The following is a 15,420-nucleotide window of genomic DNA, read 5'->3' on the forward strand; positions in this document are numbered from 1 at the left end:
ATGTGTGCCAAGACATCTTTATCCATTTCTCTGTCAATGGATATTTAGGTTGCTTCCATGTCTTGGTAGTTGTAAATACTGCTGAAATGAGCATCAGGGTGCATGTATCTTTTTGATTATGGTTTTCTTCAGATATATACTGAGGAGTGGGATCGCTGGATCATATGGTAGTTCAATTTTTAGTTTTTTAAGGAGTCTCCATACTGTTCTCCAGAGTGGTTGTACAAATTTACATTCCCACCAACAGTGTAGGAGAGTTCCCTTTTCTCCACACCCTCTCCAGCATTTATTGTTTCTAGACTTTTTGATGATGGCCATTCTGACAGGTGTGAGGTGATATCTTTTTGTATCTACCTTCTAGAGTAATGAAAATAAAAACAAAAAGAAACAAATGGGACCTAATTAAACTCAAAAGCTTTTGCACAGCAAAGGAAACCATAAACAAAACAAAAAGACGATCCACAGAATGGGAGAAAATATTTGCAAATGAAGTGAACAACACATGATTAATCTCAAAAATATAAAAACAACACATGCAGTTCTATATCAAAAAAACAGACAACCCAATCAAAAATGAGTAGAAGATCTAAGGAGACATTTCTCCAAAGACATACAGATGGCCAAAAAGCACATGAAAAGATGCTCAACATCATTAATTATTAGAGAAGTGTAAATCAAAACTACAATGAGGTTATCTCCCATAAGAATTCTTAATATTAGCCTGAACCAAATCTAATGAACAGTGAAAGGTCTGTTAATCTCCATGCCCAAGATCACATGCTATACATTGTTGAATAACAAAATAAAATAGAAATTTTTATATATTCAGCAGTTTAAAAAAAATTGACCTACTCATCCAACAATTACAATAAATCATTATTCTTGAAATGCTCTCCAGTACCCTTAAAAGTGAAGACATATATGACTCATAGTCTGTTTCCTCAAGGAGAAAACATTGATAAATAAAAAAAAAGTACCATTTAAGTCAAAAGAGTTTGATTATTGTTACAAATATGACACTTCATAGATATAATTATCTTATTTCTATAATGAAAAAAATAATCACACCTGCCTTACACATTTCATACTTGTCAATGTCATTTACTTTATGTTGTGAAGAATAAATTCAATAAACATATGAAAGAATTTGGCAAAATGTGTGCTCTACAAATGAGTTATTAATTATGTTGATGTGCAGTAGAGGAAAAATCATAGGTCAATGTATACAAAAATGAGGGAATGCATTAAATATAAAGAAAAACATTTTGTGGAAGCACAAGGAGGATGAGATTAAATGAGATATAGAATTATCAAAGAATACCTAGAGTCACTAGCTGGGCAGAAAAAATTTCAGGAGGAGCAGCTTCAAGATGGCAGAAGAGTAAGACATGGAGATCACCTTCCTCCACACAAATACATCAGAAATACATCTACATGTGGAACAACTCCTAGAGAACACCTATTGAATGCTGGCAGAAGACATCAGACCTCCCAAAAGGCAAGAAACTCCCCACATATCTGGGTAGGGCAAAACAAAAAAGAAAAAAAAGAGACAAATAAATAGGGACGGGACTTGCACCAGTGGGAGGGAGCTGTGGAGGCACAGCCTTTAATGTGAAGGAGAAAAGGTTTCCACTCACTAGGAAGCCCCTTAGCAGGCAGAGACTGCAGGTGGCAGAGAGGGGAAACTTCGGAGCCACGGAGGAGAGCGCAGCAACAGGGGTGCAGAGGGCAAAGCAGAGAGATTCCCGCACAGAGGATCGGTGCCGACCAGCACTCACCAGCCCGAGAGGCTTGTCTGCTCACCCGCTGGGACTGTTGGGAGCTGGGAGCTGGGGGCTGTGGCTCGGGCTTCGGAGGTCGGATCCAAGGGAGAGGACTGGGGTTGGCTGCGTGAACACAGCCTGAAGGGGGCTAGTGTGCCACAGCTAACTGGGAGGGAGTCAGGGAAAAAGTGTGGAGCTGCCGAAGAGGCAAGAGACTTTTTCTTGCCTCTTTGTTTCCTGGTGCGTGGAGAGGGGATTAAAAGTGCCGCTTAATGGAGCTCCAGAGACAGGGGCAAGCTGCGGCTATCAGCGCGGACCACAGAGACGGGCATGAGATGCTAAGGCTGCTGCTGCAGCCACCAAGAAGCCTGTGTGCAAGCACAGGTCACTATCCGCACCTCCCCTCCCGGGAGCCTGTGCAGCCCGCCACTGCCAGGGTACCGTGATCCAGGGACAACTTCACCGGGAGAACACATGGCAAGCCTCAGGCTGGTGCAACATCACACCAGCCTCTGCCACTGCAGGCTCGCCCCGAATTCCGTACCCCTCCCTCCCCTCGGCCTGAGTGAGCCAGCGCCCCTGAATCAGCTGCTACTTTAACCCCATCCTGTCTGAGCGAAGAACAGATGCCCTCAGGCGACCTACACACAGAGGCAGGGCCAAATCCAAAGCTGAATCCCAGGAGCAGTGCGAACATAGAAGAGAAAGGGAAATTTCTCCCAGCAGCTTCAGGAGCAGCGGATTAAATCTCCACAATCAAATTGATGTACCCTGCATCTGTGGAATACCTGAATAGACAACGAATCATCCCAAATTGAGGAGATGGACTTTGGGAGCAACGATATATTATTTTTTCCCTTTTTCTTTTTTGTGAGTTTGTATGTGTATGCTTCTGTGTGTGATTTACTCTGTATAGCTTTGCTTTTACCATTTGTCCTAGGGTTCTGTCTGTCCATTTTATTGTTTTTTGGGTTTTTTTAGTAAAGATTTTAGCACTTGTTATAATTGGTGGATTTGTTTTTTGGTTTGGTTGCTCTCTTCTTTCTTTCTTTCTTTCTTTTTTTTTTTTATTACTTCTTTAAAATATTTTTTAATAATTATTTTTCATTTAAATAACTTTATTTTATTTTACTTTATTTTATTTTATCTTACTCTTTATTTCCTTCTCTTTTTTCTCCCTTTTATTCTGAGCCGTGTGGATGACAGGCTCCTGGTGCTCCAGCCAAGCATCAGGGGTGTGCCTCTGAGGTGGGAGAGCCAAGTTCAGGACACTGATCCACAAGAGACCTTCCAGCTCCATGTAATATCTAATGGTGAAAATCTCCAAGAGATCTCCATCTCAATGCAAAGACCCAGCTCCACTCAATGACCAGCAAGCTACAGTGCTGGACACCCTATGCCAAACAACTAGCAAGATAGGAACACAACCCCATCCATTAGTATACAGGCTGCCTAAAATCATAATAAGGCCACAGACACCCCAAAACACACTACCAGATGTGCACCTGCCCACCAGAAAGACAAGATCCAGCCTCATCCACCAGAACACAGACACTAGTCCACTCCACCAGGAGGCATAAACAACCCACTAAACCGACCTTAGCCACTGGGGACAGACACCAAAAACAACGGGAACTACGAAGCTGTAGCCTGTAAAAAGGACACCCCAAACACAGTAAGTTAAGCAAAATGAGAAGACAGAGAAACACACAGCAGATGAAGGAGCAAGGCAAAAACCCACCAGACCTAACAAATGAAGAGGAAACAGAGAGTTTACCTGAAAAAGAATTCAGAATAATGATAGTAAAGATGATCCAAAATCTTGGAAATAGAATGAAGAAAATACAAGAAACGTTTAACTAGGACCTAGAAGAACTAAAGAGCAAACAAACAGTGATGAAAAACACAATAAATAGAATTAAAAATTCTCTAGAAGGGATCAATAGAAGAATAACTGAGGCAGAAGAATGGATAAGTGACCCGGAAGATAAAATAGTGGAAATAACTACTGCAGAGGAGAATAAAGAAAAAAGAATAAAAAGAACTGAGGACAGTCTCAGAGTCCACTGGGACAACATTAAAGACACCAACATTCGAATTATAGGGGTCCCAGAAGAAGAAGAGAAAAAGAAAGGGACTGAGAAAATATTTGAAGAGATTATAGTTGAAAACTTCCCTAATATGGGAAAGGAAATAGTCAATCAAGTCCAGGAAGCACAGAGAGTCCCATACAGGATAAATCCAAGGAGAAACACGCCAAAACACTTATTAGTCAAATGATCAAAAATTAGGTACAAAAAAAAAAAAATACTAAAAGCAGCAAGGGAAAAACAACAAACAACACACAATGGAATCCCCATAAGGTTAACAGCTGATCTTTCAGCAGAAACTCTGCAAGCCAGAAGGGAGTGGAAGGACATATTTAAAGTGATGAAGGAGAAAAACCTACAACCAAGATTACTCTACACAGCAAGGATCTCATTCAGAATGATGGAGAAATTAAAACCTTTACAGACAAGCAAAAGCTAAGAGAATTCAGCACAACCAAACCAGTTTTATAACAAATGCTAAAGGAACTTCTGTAGGCAGGAAACACAAGAGAAGGAAAAGACCTACAATAACCAACCCAAAACAATTAAGAAAATAGTAACAGGAACATACATATTGATAATTACATTAAATGTAAATGGATTAAATGCTCCAACCAAAAGACATAGACTGCCTGAATGGATACAAAAACCTGTATATGTGCTGTCTACAAGAGACCCACTTCAGACCTAGGGACACATACAGACTGAAAGTGAGGGGATTGAAAAAGATATTCCATGCAAATGGAAATCAAAAGAAAGCTGCAGTAGCAATTCTCATATCAGACAAAATATACTTTAAAATAAAGACTATTACAAGAGACAAAGAAGGACACTACATAATGATCAAGGGATCAATCCAAGAAAAAGATATAACAATTGTAAATATTTATGCACCCAACATAGGAGCACCTCAATACATACGGCAAATATTAAGAGCCATAAAAGGGGAAATCGACAGTAACACAATCATAGTAGGGGGCTTTAACATTCCACTTTCACCAGTGAACAGATTATCCAAAATGAAAATAAATAAGGAAACACAAGCTTTAAAGGGTACATTAAACAAGATGGACTTAATTGATATTTATAGGACATTCCATCCAAAAACAACAGAATACACATTCTTCTCAAGTGCTCATGGAACGTCCTCCAGGAGAGATCATATCTTGGGTCACAAATCAAGCCTTGGTAAATTTAAGAAAATTGAAATCATATCAAGTATCTTTTCCGACCACAGTGCTATGAGACTAGATATAAATTACAGGAAAAGAATCTGTAAAAAATACAAACACATGGAGGCTAAACAATACACTACTTAATAAGCAAGAGATCACTGAAGAAATCAAAGAGGAAATCAAAAAATACCTAGAAACAAATGACAATGAAAACATGACAACCCAAAACCTATGTGATGCAGCAAAAGCAGTTTTAAGAGGGAAGTTTATAGCAATACAATCCTACCTTAAGAAACAAGAAACATCTCAAATAAACAACCTAACCTTACACGTAAAGCAATTAGAGAAAGAGGAACAAAATAACCCCAAAGTTAGGAAGGAAAGAAATCATAAAGATCAGATCACAAATAAATCAAAAAGAAATGAAGGAAATGATAACAAACATCAATAAAGCTAAAAGCTGGTTCTTTGAAAGATAAACAAAATTGATAAACCATTAGCCAGACTCATCAAGGAAAAAAAGGGAGAATATTCAAATCAATAGAATTAGAAATGAAAAAGGAGAAGTAACAAATGACACTGCAGAAATACACCGGGTCATGACAGTTTACTACAAGCAACTCTATGCCAATAAAATGGACAACCTGGAAGAAATGGACAAATTCTTAGAAATGCACAACCTTCCAAGACTGAACCAGGAAGAAACAGAAAATATGAAAAGACCAATCACAAGCACCGAAATTGAAACTGTGATTAAAAATCTTCCAACAAACAAAAGACCAGGACCAGATGGCTTCACAAGCGAATTCTATCAAACATTTAGAGAAGAGCTAACACCTATCCTTCTCAAACTCTTCCAAAATATAGCAGAGGGAGGAACACTCCCCAACTCATTCTACGAGGCCACCATCACCCTGATACCAAAACCAGACAAAGATGTCACAAAGAAAGAAAACTACAGGCCAATATCACTGATGAACATAGATGCAAAAATCCTCAACAAAATACTAGCAAACAGAATCCAACAGCACATTAAAACGATCATACACCATGATCAAGTGGGGTTTATTCCAGGAATGCAAGGATTCTTCAGTATACACAAATCAATCAATGTGATACACCATATTAACTAACTGAAGGAGAAAAACCATATGATCATCTCAATCGATGCAGAGAAAGCTTTCGTCACAATTCAACACCTATTTATGATAAAAACCCTCCAGAAAGTAGGCATAGAGGGAACTTTCATCAACATAATAAAGGATATATATGACAAACCCACAGCCAACATCATCCTCAATGGTGAAAAACTGAAACCATTTCCACTAAGATCAGGAACAAGACAAGGTTGCTCACTCTCACCATTATTATTCAACATAGTTTTGGAAGCTTTAGCCACAACCATCTAGTCTTTAGACACCACTGAGCTGTCTGAGGGAAGAGATATGGGGATATATGTATATGTATAACTGATTCACTTTGTTATAAAGCAGAAACTAACACACCATTGTAAAGCAATTATACTCCAATAAAGATGTTAAAAATAATAATAAATAATACTAATAAAATTAAAATAAAATTATCTGTACATTCAACTGTGTCTGACACATAGTAGGTGCTTCATAAATATTGGTTGAAAGGATAATTGAATATATACATGTTTGAACACAGAAGATGAAGATGGGAATTGTAAATACATTTTGTATTGTTGGGGTTTTTTTTGGTTGTGCTGCACAGCTTGCGGGATCTTAGTTCCCTGACCAGGGATCGAACCCACGCCCTCGTCAGTGAAAGTGTGAAGTCCTAACCACTGGACCACTAGGGAATTCCTGTGAACACATTTTGATTTTATGGGCCTTCTGGTTCCTCCCTCACTCCCTTCCGATTGTGTCTGTTCTAATTTGTCATTTTTCAGCTATCTTTACTTTCTTCCCTTATAAATCTCACTCTTTTTGTTCCATCTTTCCTTTTATAGATTTGTAGATTTATTCCCTCTCTCTCTGTGTCTTTCTCTGTGTCTGTGTCTCTCTCTGTGTGTCCCTCTGTCTCTCTTTCTCTCTCCCTCCCCACATTCCCCCATTCTCTATTTTTCCACAAAAGATATTGACATCTGTTCAATCTAAGTAAAGTTACCATCTCATCTTAATTGACTCATTTGTATTTAAAAATGTTCAAAGCCAACGAGTGGCCCAAGATTTGTAGAAAAACAAGTAAAAATTTAGAAACATTGTGTTTTCAAGATTTTAAGCATTAAAAGAACAGTTTTTTTATATTTCCTTACCATAGATTTTATGATAAATTACTTTTCACTTCTTCTATTACAGTTAGTTTTTTCAAAATTAGCTTTGTAAAGTATGATTCCATTAATAAATTTCACCTTTTTCAAGTGTGTTCAACGAATTTTGGAAAAGTATGTAGTTGTAAAACAACAACAATCACAATATAGAACATTTCCACCATCCTTAAAAGTTTCCTTGTGTCCTTTTTAACTAAATCTCTTACCCATACCCCTAGACCCAGCGACTGGCAACTGATATGCTTTTTTTTTTTTTTTTTTTAATCACTTTAACTTTGCCTTTTCTAGGAATTCATTTAAATGGAATCACACAATATGTACTCTTCTGTGTCCGGCTACTTTCACTGATCATAATGACTTTAAGATTCTTCTATGTAGTCATATATATCAGTCATATGGAATTGCTAAGTGTTATTCCATTGCATGGGTAGAGCACAATTCGTTTTTCTAGTCAACAGGTGATGGACACTCAGGCTATTTCTAGTTTGGGGCTTTTATTAATACGTCTTCTATGAATGTTTAAGATTAAGATAAGTTCTTTTTTTTTTTTTTGTAAATGTAAACTTTAATTTCTCTTCAGGAGATGAGAGTTTTTATAGTGTTGTTACTGGACAGTATGATAAGTTCCTGCTTAAGTTTATGAAAAAGTTACCAAATTTTCCAAAGTAGCTGAATCATTCTACATTCCTATAAGGAATGTATGAGACTTTCAGTTGATTTATGACCTCACCAATGGTTAGTAATGTTAGAATTTTGATGCGGTCATTTTCAGTATCTCATTGGTTTTATCTTGCTTTGCCCTAATGTTGAGCATCTTTTCACTGACTTTCTTAAAATTTATAAAACTTCTTTGTAAAAAAAAAAACAAAAAACAAAAAAACAATTTCTTTGTGGGAGTGTCTAATCAAATGCTTTGCCCAATTTTTAAGTTAGGGTTTTTGTTTTACTATATATTAAGCTACAAGAATGCTTCTTATACTCTGGTGCAATTATTTGTCAGATATGTTTTGCTAATATGTTGTTCCACTTGGTGGCTTACCTTTTATTTTCTTAAAAGTGTCTTTCAGAGAGCAGTTTATTTTCTTGTAGTTTTGAAAGCTAGAAGCCTGAGATCAAGGTCCAAGCCAATCATTTCCCCTGAGGACTCTTCCTGACTTGTAGATAGGCACCTGTCTCTGTGCACTCACAGGGTAGAGAGAGCACAGCCACATTTAACCTTAAATATCTGCACAAAGGCCCTAATCCAAATGCAATCACATTGGAGGTTGAAGCTGCAACATATGAATTTTGAGGGGACACAAACATTCAGTCCATAAGAAAGAGTGTGTAGAATTGATATTATTTCCCCCTTAAACATTTGGTAATTTTTGCCAGTGAACTAATCTGGATCTGTTTCTATTGAATAATATTTCTCCTGCTCCTGGTTTATATTCCTCCTGCATCTTTGAATGTCTAATATCTTTTAATTAGATGTCAGAAATTGTTGATTTTATGGTTTTTGCTGCTAACATTTGTTGTATTAAGTATGATTATATCTTGTTCAGGTCTGACTTTATTTCATTTAAAATCAGTTAAATAATTTTAAGCCTTCTCTTAAGCTTTTTAAAGTGCATCAGAGCAGCCTTTAAACTAGTACTGATTTATTCCAACTGCTAAGAAAATACCATTATGAGGATTCTACCTTGTGCTGTGTGTCCTACAAAGTCTACTCTGGCTGTTGGGAGCTTAAACTTCTTTTCTGAGCTCTAGGGATAATGTGGTTTATTGCTTACAGTAGTTTTTTCCCCATCTTCTACAAGAGGTATTTTCTTCTCATAGATGTGTGTGTCAGTACTCTGCCAAAGACTTGATGGAATTTCTTTTTTTAGACATGTAGAGTTCTTTCTGTGTGCTAACTCCTTTCTAGTTCTCTTTTTTGTAAAAGGCCCCTTTGTCCTCTCTGAACTCCAATCTCTGTCTTCATAACTCAGTGAGATCACCTGGCACTCCTTGGATTCCCCTCAAACAAAAATTGTGATAACTAAACTTCTAACTTTAGTACTTAAAATTTTTAAATAATATTTTTTCTCACTGCATCATGATCACAGAGTAATATCTATTATTTGTGTTTTGTGAAAGTATTTACCTTCACTTGGTTAATACCAAGACATAGTTACTAGAATAATAAACACCCCTAGCTAAATAAGTCAGTCAGAGACTGCTCTTTTCTCTTTTGGCCTCTCCACCACAAACTTCACTTTCAGCATTTTTTAAACTAAAGTTAGCCTTCTCTAGTGTCTGCTATTGGGATTCGTATTCTTTGCTTTGCACCCTAGAAACTGCTTACAAGTTATAAGGTGGAGAAATTGTTTCTCTTCTTTCATGGACCACATCTTATGCTGCCTGCTGTCCAATGTCTGAAAACTGATGTTTTGCATATTTTTCCAGTGTTCCATTTTTTTAAGTTGGGGGTGTTCCAGTCCAATCTCTATTAATTCATCTTGGGAAAAGCAGAAGTTGTTATTTACCTTATTGTTGATATTCATTAAATTTCATATATGATATTTTAATTTAAAAATGTTTAGGAAAGGGAACTAAAGAAAAAGAGAAAGGGAGCATCATTTACCATATATATATATATATATAACTATTAGCAGCTTTTATTTAATCAAAAAGAGCCACTATTCTTATCTGTGTGAGGAGTTTGGGGAAGTATGTAGTAGATTCAATATTTTTAAACAGGAACAATGTTTATTTTATCTTTGTTTCTTCCATCATATAACCGGTACTCAGTAAATAGTTAAAGAAAGAGTAAATAATTCATAGAACCTGAAAGCTGGCTTTAGCAATTTATTAAATTGATATCAGTCAGTTGATTCCCCCCACATCTTCATTTTCCAATATCAATACTGAAACTGCTTTTTCCTACCTAAAAAACTTGACAAACTGTTACCCAGTCCAAGCTTGTACTGTTCACTATACTAAAGGTCAATAAAATCGAGAAATGATTTGTTGGGGCAAAGAATAGTGACTTTATTCAGAAAACCAGCAGACCGAGAAGATGGTGGACTACTGTCCCAAAGAACCATCCTGCTGGAGTTAGAATTCAGGCTTCTTTTATACTAAAACGGAAGTGGGTAAAGTCCTGATTCCGGGATGTGTTAATTTCTTCCTTCCTGCAGCCATTCACAGGTGGACCTGGTCAGGATGTTTCCTGTGAGCTGAACAAAGGTATTTTAGCTTAACACTCATTACATAGGAGACAGGGTTCCCAGAGATGGGCCATTATGTATAATTTAAGCTTATAGGTAACATCCCTTTGGTGATTAACTTGTAGCAAAAGCAATAGGATATAAAGGTTAAAAGAAATAGCTCTAATATAAAGTCAGATTTGTTCTTCCCTAGTACAAAACCAGAGGGAAGTAAAAATGTCTTTAACTAGGGGTTGAATTGATCAACTCAAATGATCAATTCCTTTGAGTTCCTCTAGCTTTCTTTAGATCTATATATTGGAGAGCATGTATGGTCTGGTATAACCAGCCAGAAAGTGCACAATCTGAAAAACTTTAGATACATTCATATTTTGAATATACTCACATAATTTCAAATCCTCAATCCCTGTTTTCTAAAATGAAAGAATGAAAACCTAATTGCATGGAGAGGGACTCAGGGAACACTGATAAATAAGAAACAGACAAAATCAGATAATTTGCAAAGGAAGAGGCATTTGAGAAAACTAAAAAGAACTATTTCGCTGTAATAGGAATGAAGAAAATATTAGAATAATTGTGGTACAAGTACGTTTGCAGATGCAGTGACAAGAAAAAAGAGGGGATTTCAGTTTGATACCTTACATTTTCTCTAAAGTATGATGCAATGTTATCAGGTAACATTGTGTTTGGAAGGAGTGACTGAGAGGGCTATGGGAGGAGAGAGTAGTTCATTGTTGTTTTAAGTAGAAGTGAGCATATGTGCAATACCTTCTGCAGAGAACAGAAGATTGATAATTGGTGATAATTGATAAAGAACAATACAACTAAACTAAACTAATCAAAATAGGCTTCATAAAGATAGGAATGTGGATATATAATATAAAATCCTTTAGTCTAAAAGACATAGAGGTTAGAGAAGGGTACACATGCGATAGAGCTTATAGGGAAATGTTAGGGAAGAAACTCAGGCTGTATTAGTATACAATTGACTTCCAAGATAAGGGAAATGATTATCCTAAGTCACCTGGAGTATTACACCCATTCCCTGGTGACTCTTTTGAAGAATGCTGTTAACAGAATGGAAAGTACCTTGAGAATAATCCAGAGAAAGATGACTAGGATTTATCAAAGGAGTCATCACCTAGGTTAAAGGTGTTTTTAGGAAAGCATACATCATTCATCATCAAATATTTGAATTGCTGCTGTGTAAGTGAAATATTAGACACAAGATATGCATCTCTGGAGATAATAAGTGGGACCAAAAGGAAGAAGCTATATAAAAGTGGAGCTTTATAACAGAGATATTTAACAGTGGTTAAACTAGAGGCTGAAATACTGCAAGTGAGATTCCTTCAATGACAGAACAGTTGGAAGTGATAGTCTTGAGTCCATTCCAACACTAATAGCTCATGGTTATGTTAATAATTTTCAACTAGATTTATTTCATTTTCTCATGATTTTTTGTGAAGGGTCCTGTTAAGGTTTTGCTAAACTATTGAGAACTTGTGATGACTGAACCTTCTATACTGAATTACCATTCACAATGTTACTTATCCTTCCTGGAAGAGACTGAAATCATTCTTATTTAAATATTCTGAAAAATCAAAATACTTCCCTGTTCATATTTAAGAGCTTTTGAAATATGCATCTGATTAAGAATTACCCCAAGTTTAAGAATGCACTTCACAAAGCCTATCAAAATAATACCACGGAGAATCTTTCACTATGAGGTTTTAAAGTGTTATGTAAATGAAAGACAACAGTATCATCATTTTATAGTTATTGATATGTCCTCAGAAAAGATTTTTTTTGTATATGTGAAGTATTCTCATTATAGAGCTTTAGGATAAAATCCTCTTCTGCCAGTCACTTTCTGAATGGACATCTGGACATCCTTGTTCCTGAGGCTATACACCAGGGGATTCAACAATGGAGTCACAACTGTGTACGTCACTGTCACGAGCTTATCTCTTCTGGATGAGTACTTGGATGATGGTCTCAGGTAGACAAAGGAGGCACAACCATAGTGAATAATGACTACAGTAAGATGGGAAGCACAGGTGGAGAAGGCTTTTTGCTTGCCTTCAGCTGATGGGATCTTCAGGGTGGTATGAGCAATGAAACCATAAGAAATGAAAATGAAAGTCAGGGGGACCATGAGTGCTAGAACTCCACCAATGAAGATGACCACTTCGTTGATGTAGGTATCAGTACAGGCAAGCTGGATAACTGGTGAGATGTCACAGAAGTAGTGGTTAATCTTGTTAGGGCCACAGAAAGGTAGTTGAAATACTAAGAGGGAGCCTATCAGTGAGAACAAAAAACCAATCACAGCACAAGTGGCTGCCAGTTCTCCACATACCTGCCAGCTCATAAGAATAGAGTACCGAAGTGGATGACAGATGGTGGCATAGCGATCATAACCCATGACACTAAATAGAATGCAATTAGTGACAGCAAAGCCAAGGAAGAAAAACATCTGAGTGTCACAGTTAACAAATGAGATTGTTCTCAGCAGAGACAACAGATTTATAAGCATCTTGGGCAGGATGACAAAGGTGTAGCCTGTCTCAGAGATGGAAAGGATCCCTAGGAAGAAGTACATAGGTATGTGAAGGCTGTGATCCAGGTTGATGACAGTGAAAATGGTGATGTTTCCACTCAGGATAATCAAATATAGGCACAGAAAAACAGCAAAGAAGACAAGCTGGATTTCTCCAAAGTTGGAGAATCCCAGCAACAGGAACTCTGTGACAGAGGAGAAATTAGTTTGGTTGACTTGTTCCCCAATATTGATCTACAGAGAACAAGAATGAAGAAACATTTTTTTACCATGAAAGGTGGAGATAGTTAGTTCCACTATGGGTTGAAGAATACTAAATAGGAGAAGGGGTAAGGACTAATGCTAGTAGGAAATGCCCTATCAATCATGTCAATTTATGGAATTGTTTCCAAAAACTCAGATTACATGTTCCCACTGACGTTTCTGCATCTCTCATAGTGTTTAAGTCTAGGAAATTATTTTCACACTCCCTATTTCAAATATCAGTTAGGGAATGAAAGTGTCTGAAAACTTCCTGCATGCCAACTTAACTCTACCATTTATTATCTGTGTAATCCTCTGTGTCTCAGCTTTTTCATTTGTAACATAAAGGTACTAATAGCATCTCTTTACTAGTTTTCTTATGAAAATTAAAGTACTTAGCAGAGCACATGCATACTATAAACTTCTAGTAAATGTCAGTTTCTGCTACATAAGTTATTTAATTTTCAGGAATTAGTGCTAGTTTTTCTTAAGTTTCCTTTTGGAGATACTTTAAACATATGTCTGCTTCAGGTTTTATTTTTTAATCTTATTGTTTTGTTTTCAAAAAACTACTGGACCAACATGCAAACCCAACTCTTATTTGTGTTTATTTATGGAGGCAATAATATTGTGTTGACTTTCGTTCATCCTTTCCCCTAATCAAACAATCTATTTGACTCACTCAATTGATGGGTTTTGGGTGGGACCTTAGTGCATTTTAAGTAGCTCTAGAGAAACACAAAGTTCTTACAGTCACGTTGATATTTGATCTTACTAACTGCCTACCATTCTGCCAAGAATATAGACCTGATTTAGAATTCTGCTGTAACTGTAGTTTCAGACTTCAGAAGAAAATAAATCGAACCAATCAGACCTTACTTCAGTATGAACCATTACAACTCTTCACATTTTCCCTGGATTTCCAGCAGAACTCACCATTGCATTGGACACACCTGGACTCAAGGAGTTTCAGCTCCTCCAATTACTCCTTACTAAAGGATGAGCAAATTCTTTCTGCTTTAATTCAACTAAAATCAAGTTTGAATTTGTAAAGTAATAAAAAACATCAAAGCAACCAAATAGTTGGAAAACATAAGGCACGGAAATGGAATACAAAAAGAAAAAATTTTACCTAATGTATAATAGTTCAATTGAAGAAACCAGCTGACTGTTAATCCTACATTTTTGAGGTATATTTCTTAATCTAGACCATCTTTGAGTGTTTTCACTTCAGGATCCCTCACTTTCAAGAGAAGCGGAAGTATCAGTTTCATTTTTCTATCTGAATGGAGCATAGTGACCATTAGGCTAATGGGTAGATTTGACAGGTTCTCTGAGTAGACAAGTCATTATTTCTATCAAATTATTTATTCATTAATGTGTTAATTTATTGATAAGTTAAATTAATATTTCCATTTACTCCATATCTACTTTTATTTTTTTATTTTTTAAATTTATTTTTATTAGGGTATAGTTGTTTTACAATGTTGTGTTAGTTTCTACTGTACAGTGAAGTGGAGTTCCCTGTGCTATACAGCAGGTTCTTATTAGTTATATATTTTATACATATTAGTGTATATATGTCAATCCCAATCTCCCAATTCATCCCACCTCCGATACATATCTATTTTAGTATAAGTAAAGTACCATTAAGTAAAGTACCATTCTTAAATAATAGTAAATCACCTTGCCTTCTTCAACAAATGGAAAGACTATGTCTTCTCATCTTGCAACTCGCCTCTGTGCTTTTGCTCATCTTTTCCCCTTCACCTGGAAAACCTTTATTCACTTTCTATCCATTCTTGATCACCTAAATAGAAGCTGCAACCTCTGACTACTCTGGTCTCCAATGATAAGAGTGATATCAATTTTCCCTTCTCTTAAATTATTTAGCTACTTTCTATTGTGTATGAAATGTATCATGAAAGTACCAGCCTCTACTTTTTCATACAACAGAGTGTAAATACCTTAGGAGCAGTTTTGTATTTCCCATAGCATATGAATACAAATTGCTACTTAAGAACTATTTGTTTAATTAATTGATGACTAAATATTTTATTTTTTTAAAGATGGCAGCTGTAAAAGGCATTATCTAA

General features: G+C 36.4%; 1 protein-coding gene across 1 annotated transcript in view; it reads right to left on the reverse strand.

The window, feature by feature from the left end:
- LOC309654817 (uncharacterized protein) overlaps positions 1 to 15,420 on the reverse strand; it is a gene marked incomplete at its 5' end in the record, with an annotated part of 165,772 nt that overhangs the window by 119,581 nt on the left and 30,771 nt on the right. Inside the window, one exon of the mRNA XM_082449293.1 lies at positions 5,169 to 13,315. Coding sequence (XP_082305419.1) covers positions 12,350 to 13,315 — 966 coding nt within the window. The 3' untranslated portion in view covers positions 5,169 to 12,349. The remainder of the gene's footprint in view (positions 1 to 5,168; positions 13,316 to 15,420) is intronic.

Source organism: Balaenoptera physalus (assembly GCF_965194825.1).
Source record: "Balaenoptera physalus genome assembly, chromosome: 1".
Lineage (NCBI taxonomy): Eukaryota > Metazoa > Chordata > Mammalia > Artiodactyla > Balaenopteridae > Balaenoptera > Balaenoptera physalus.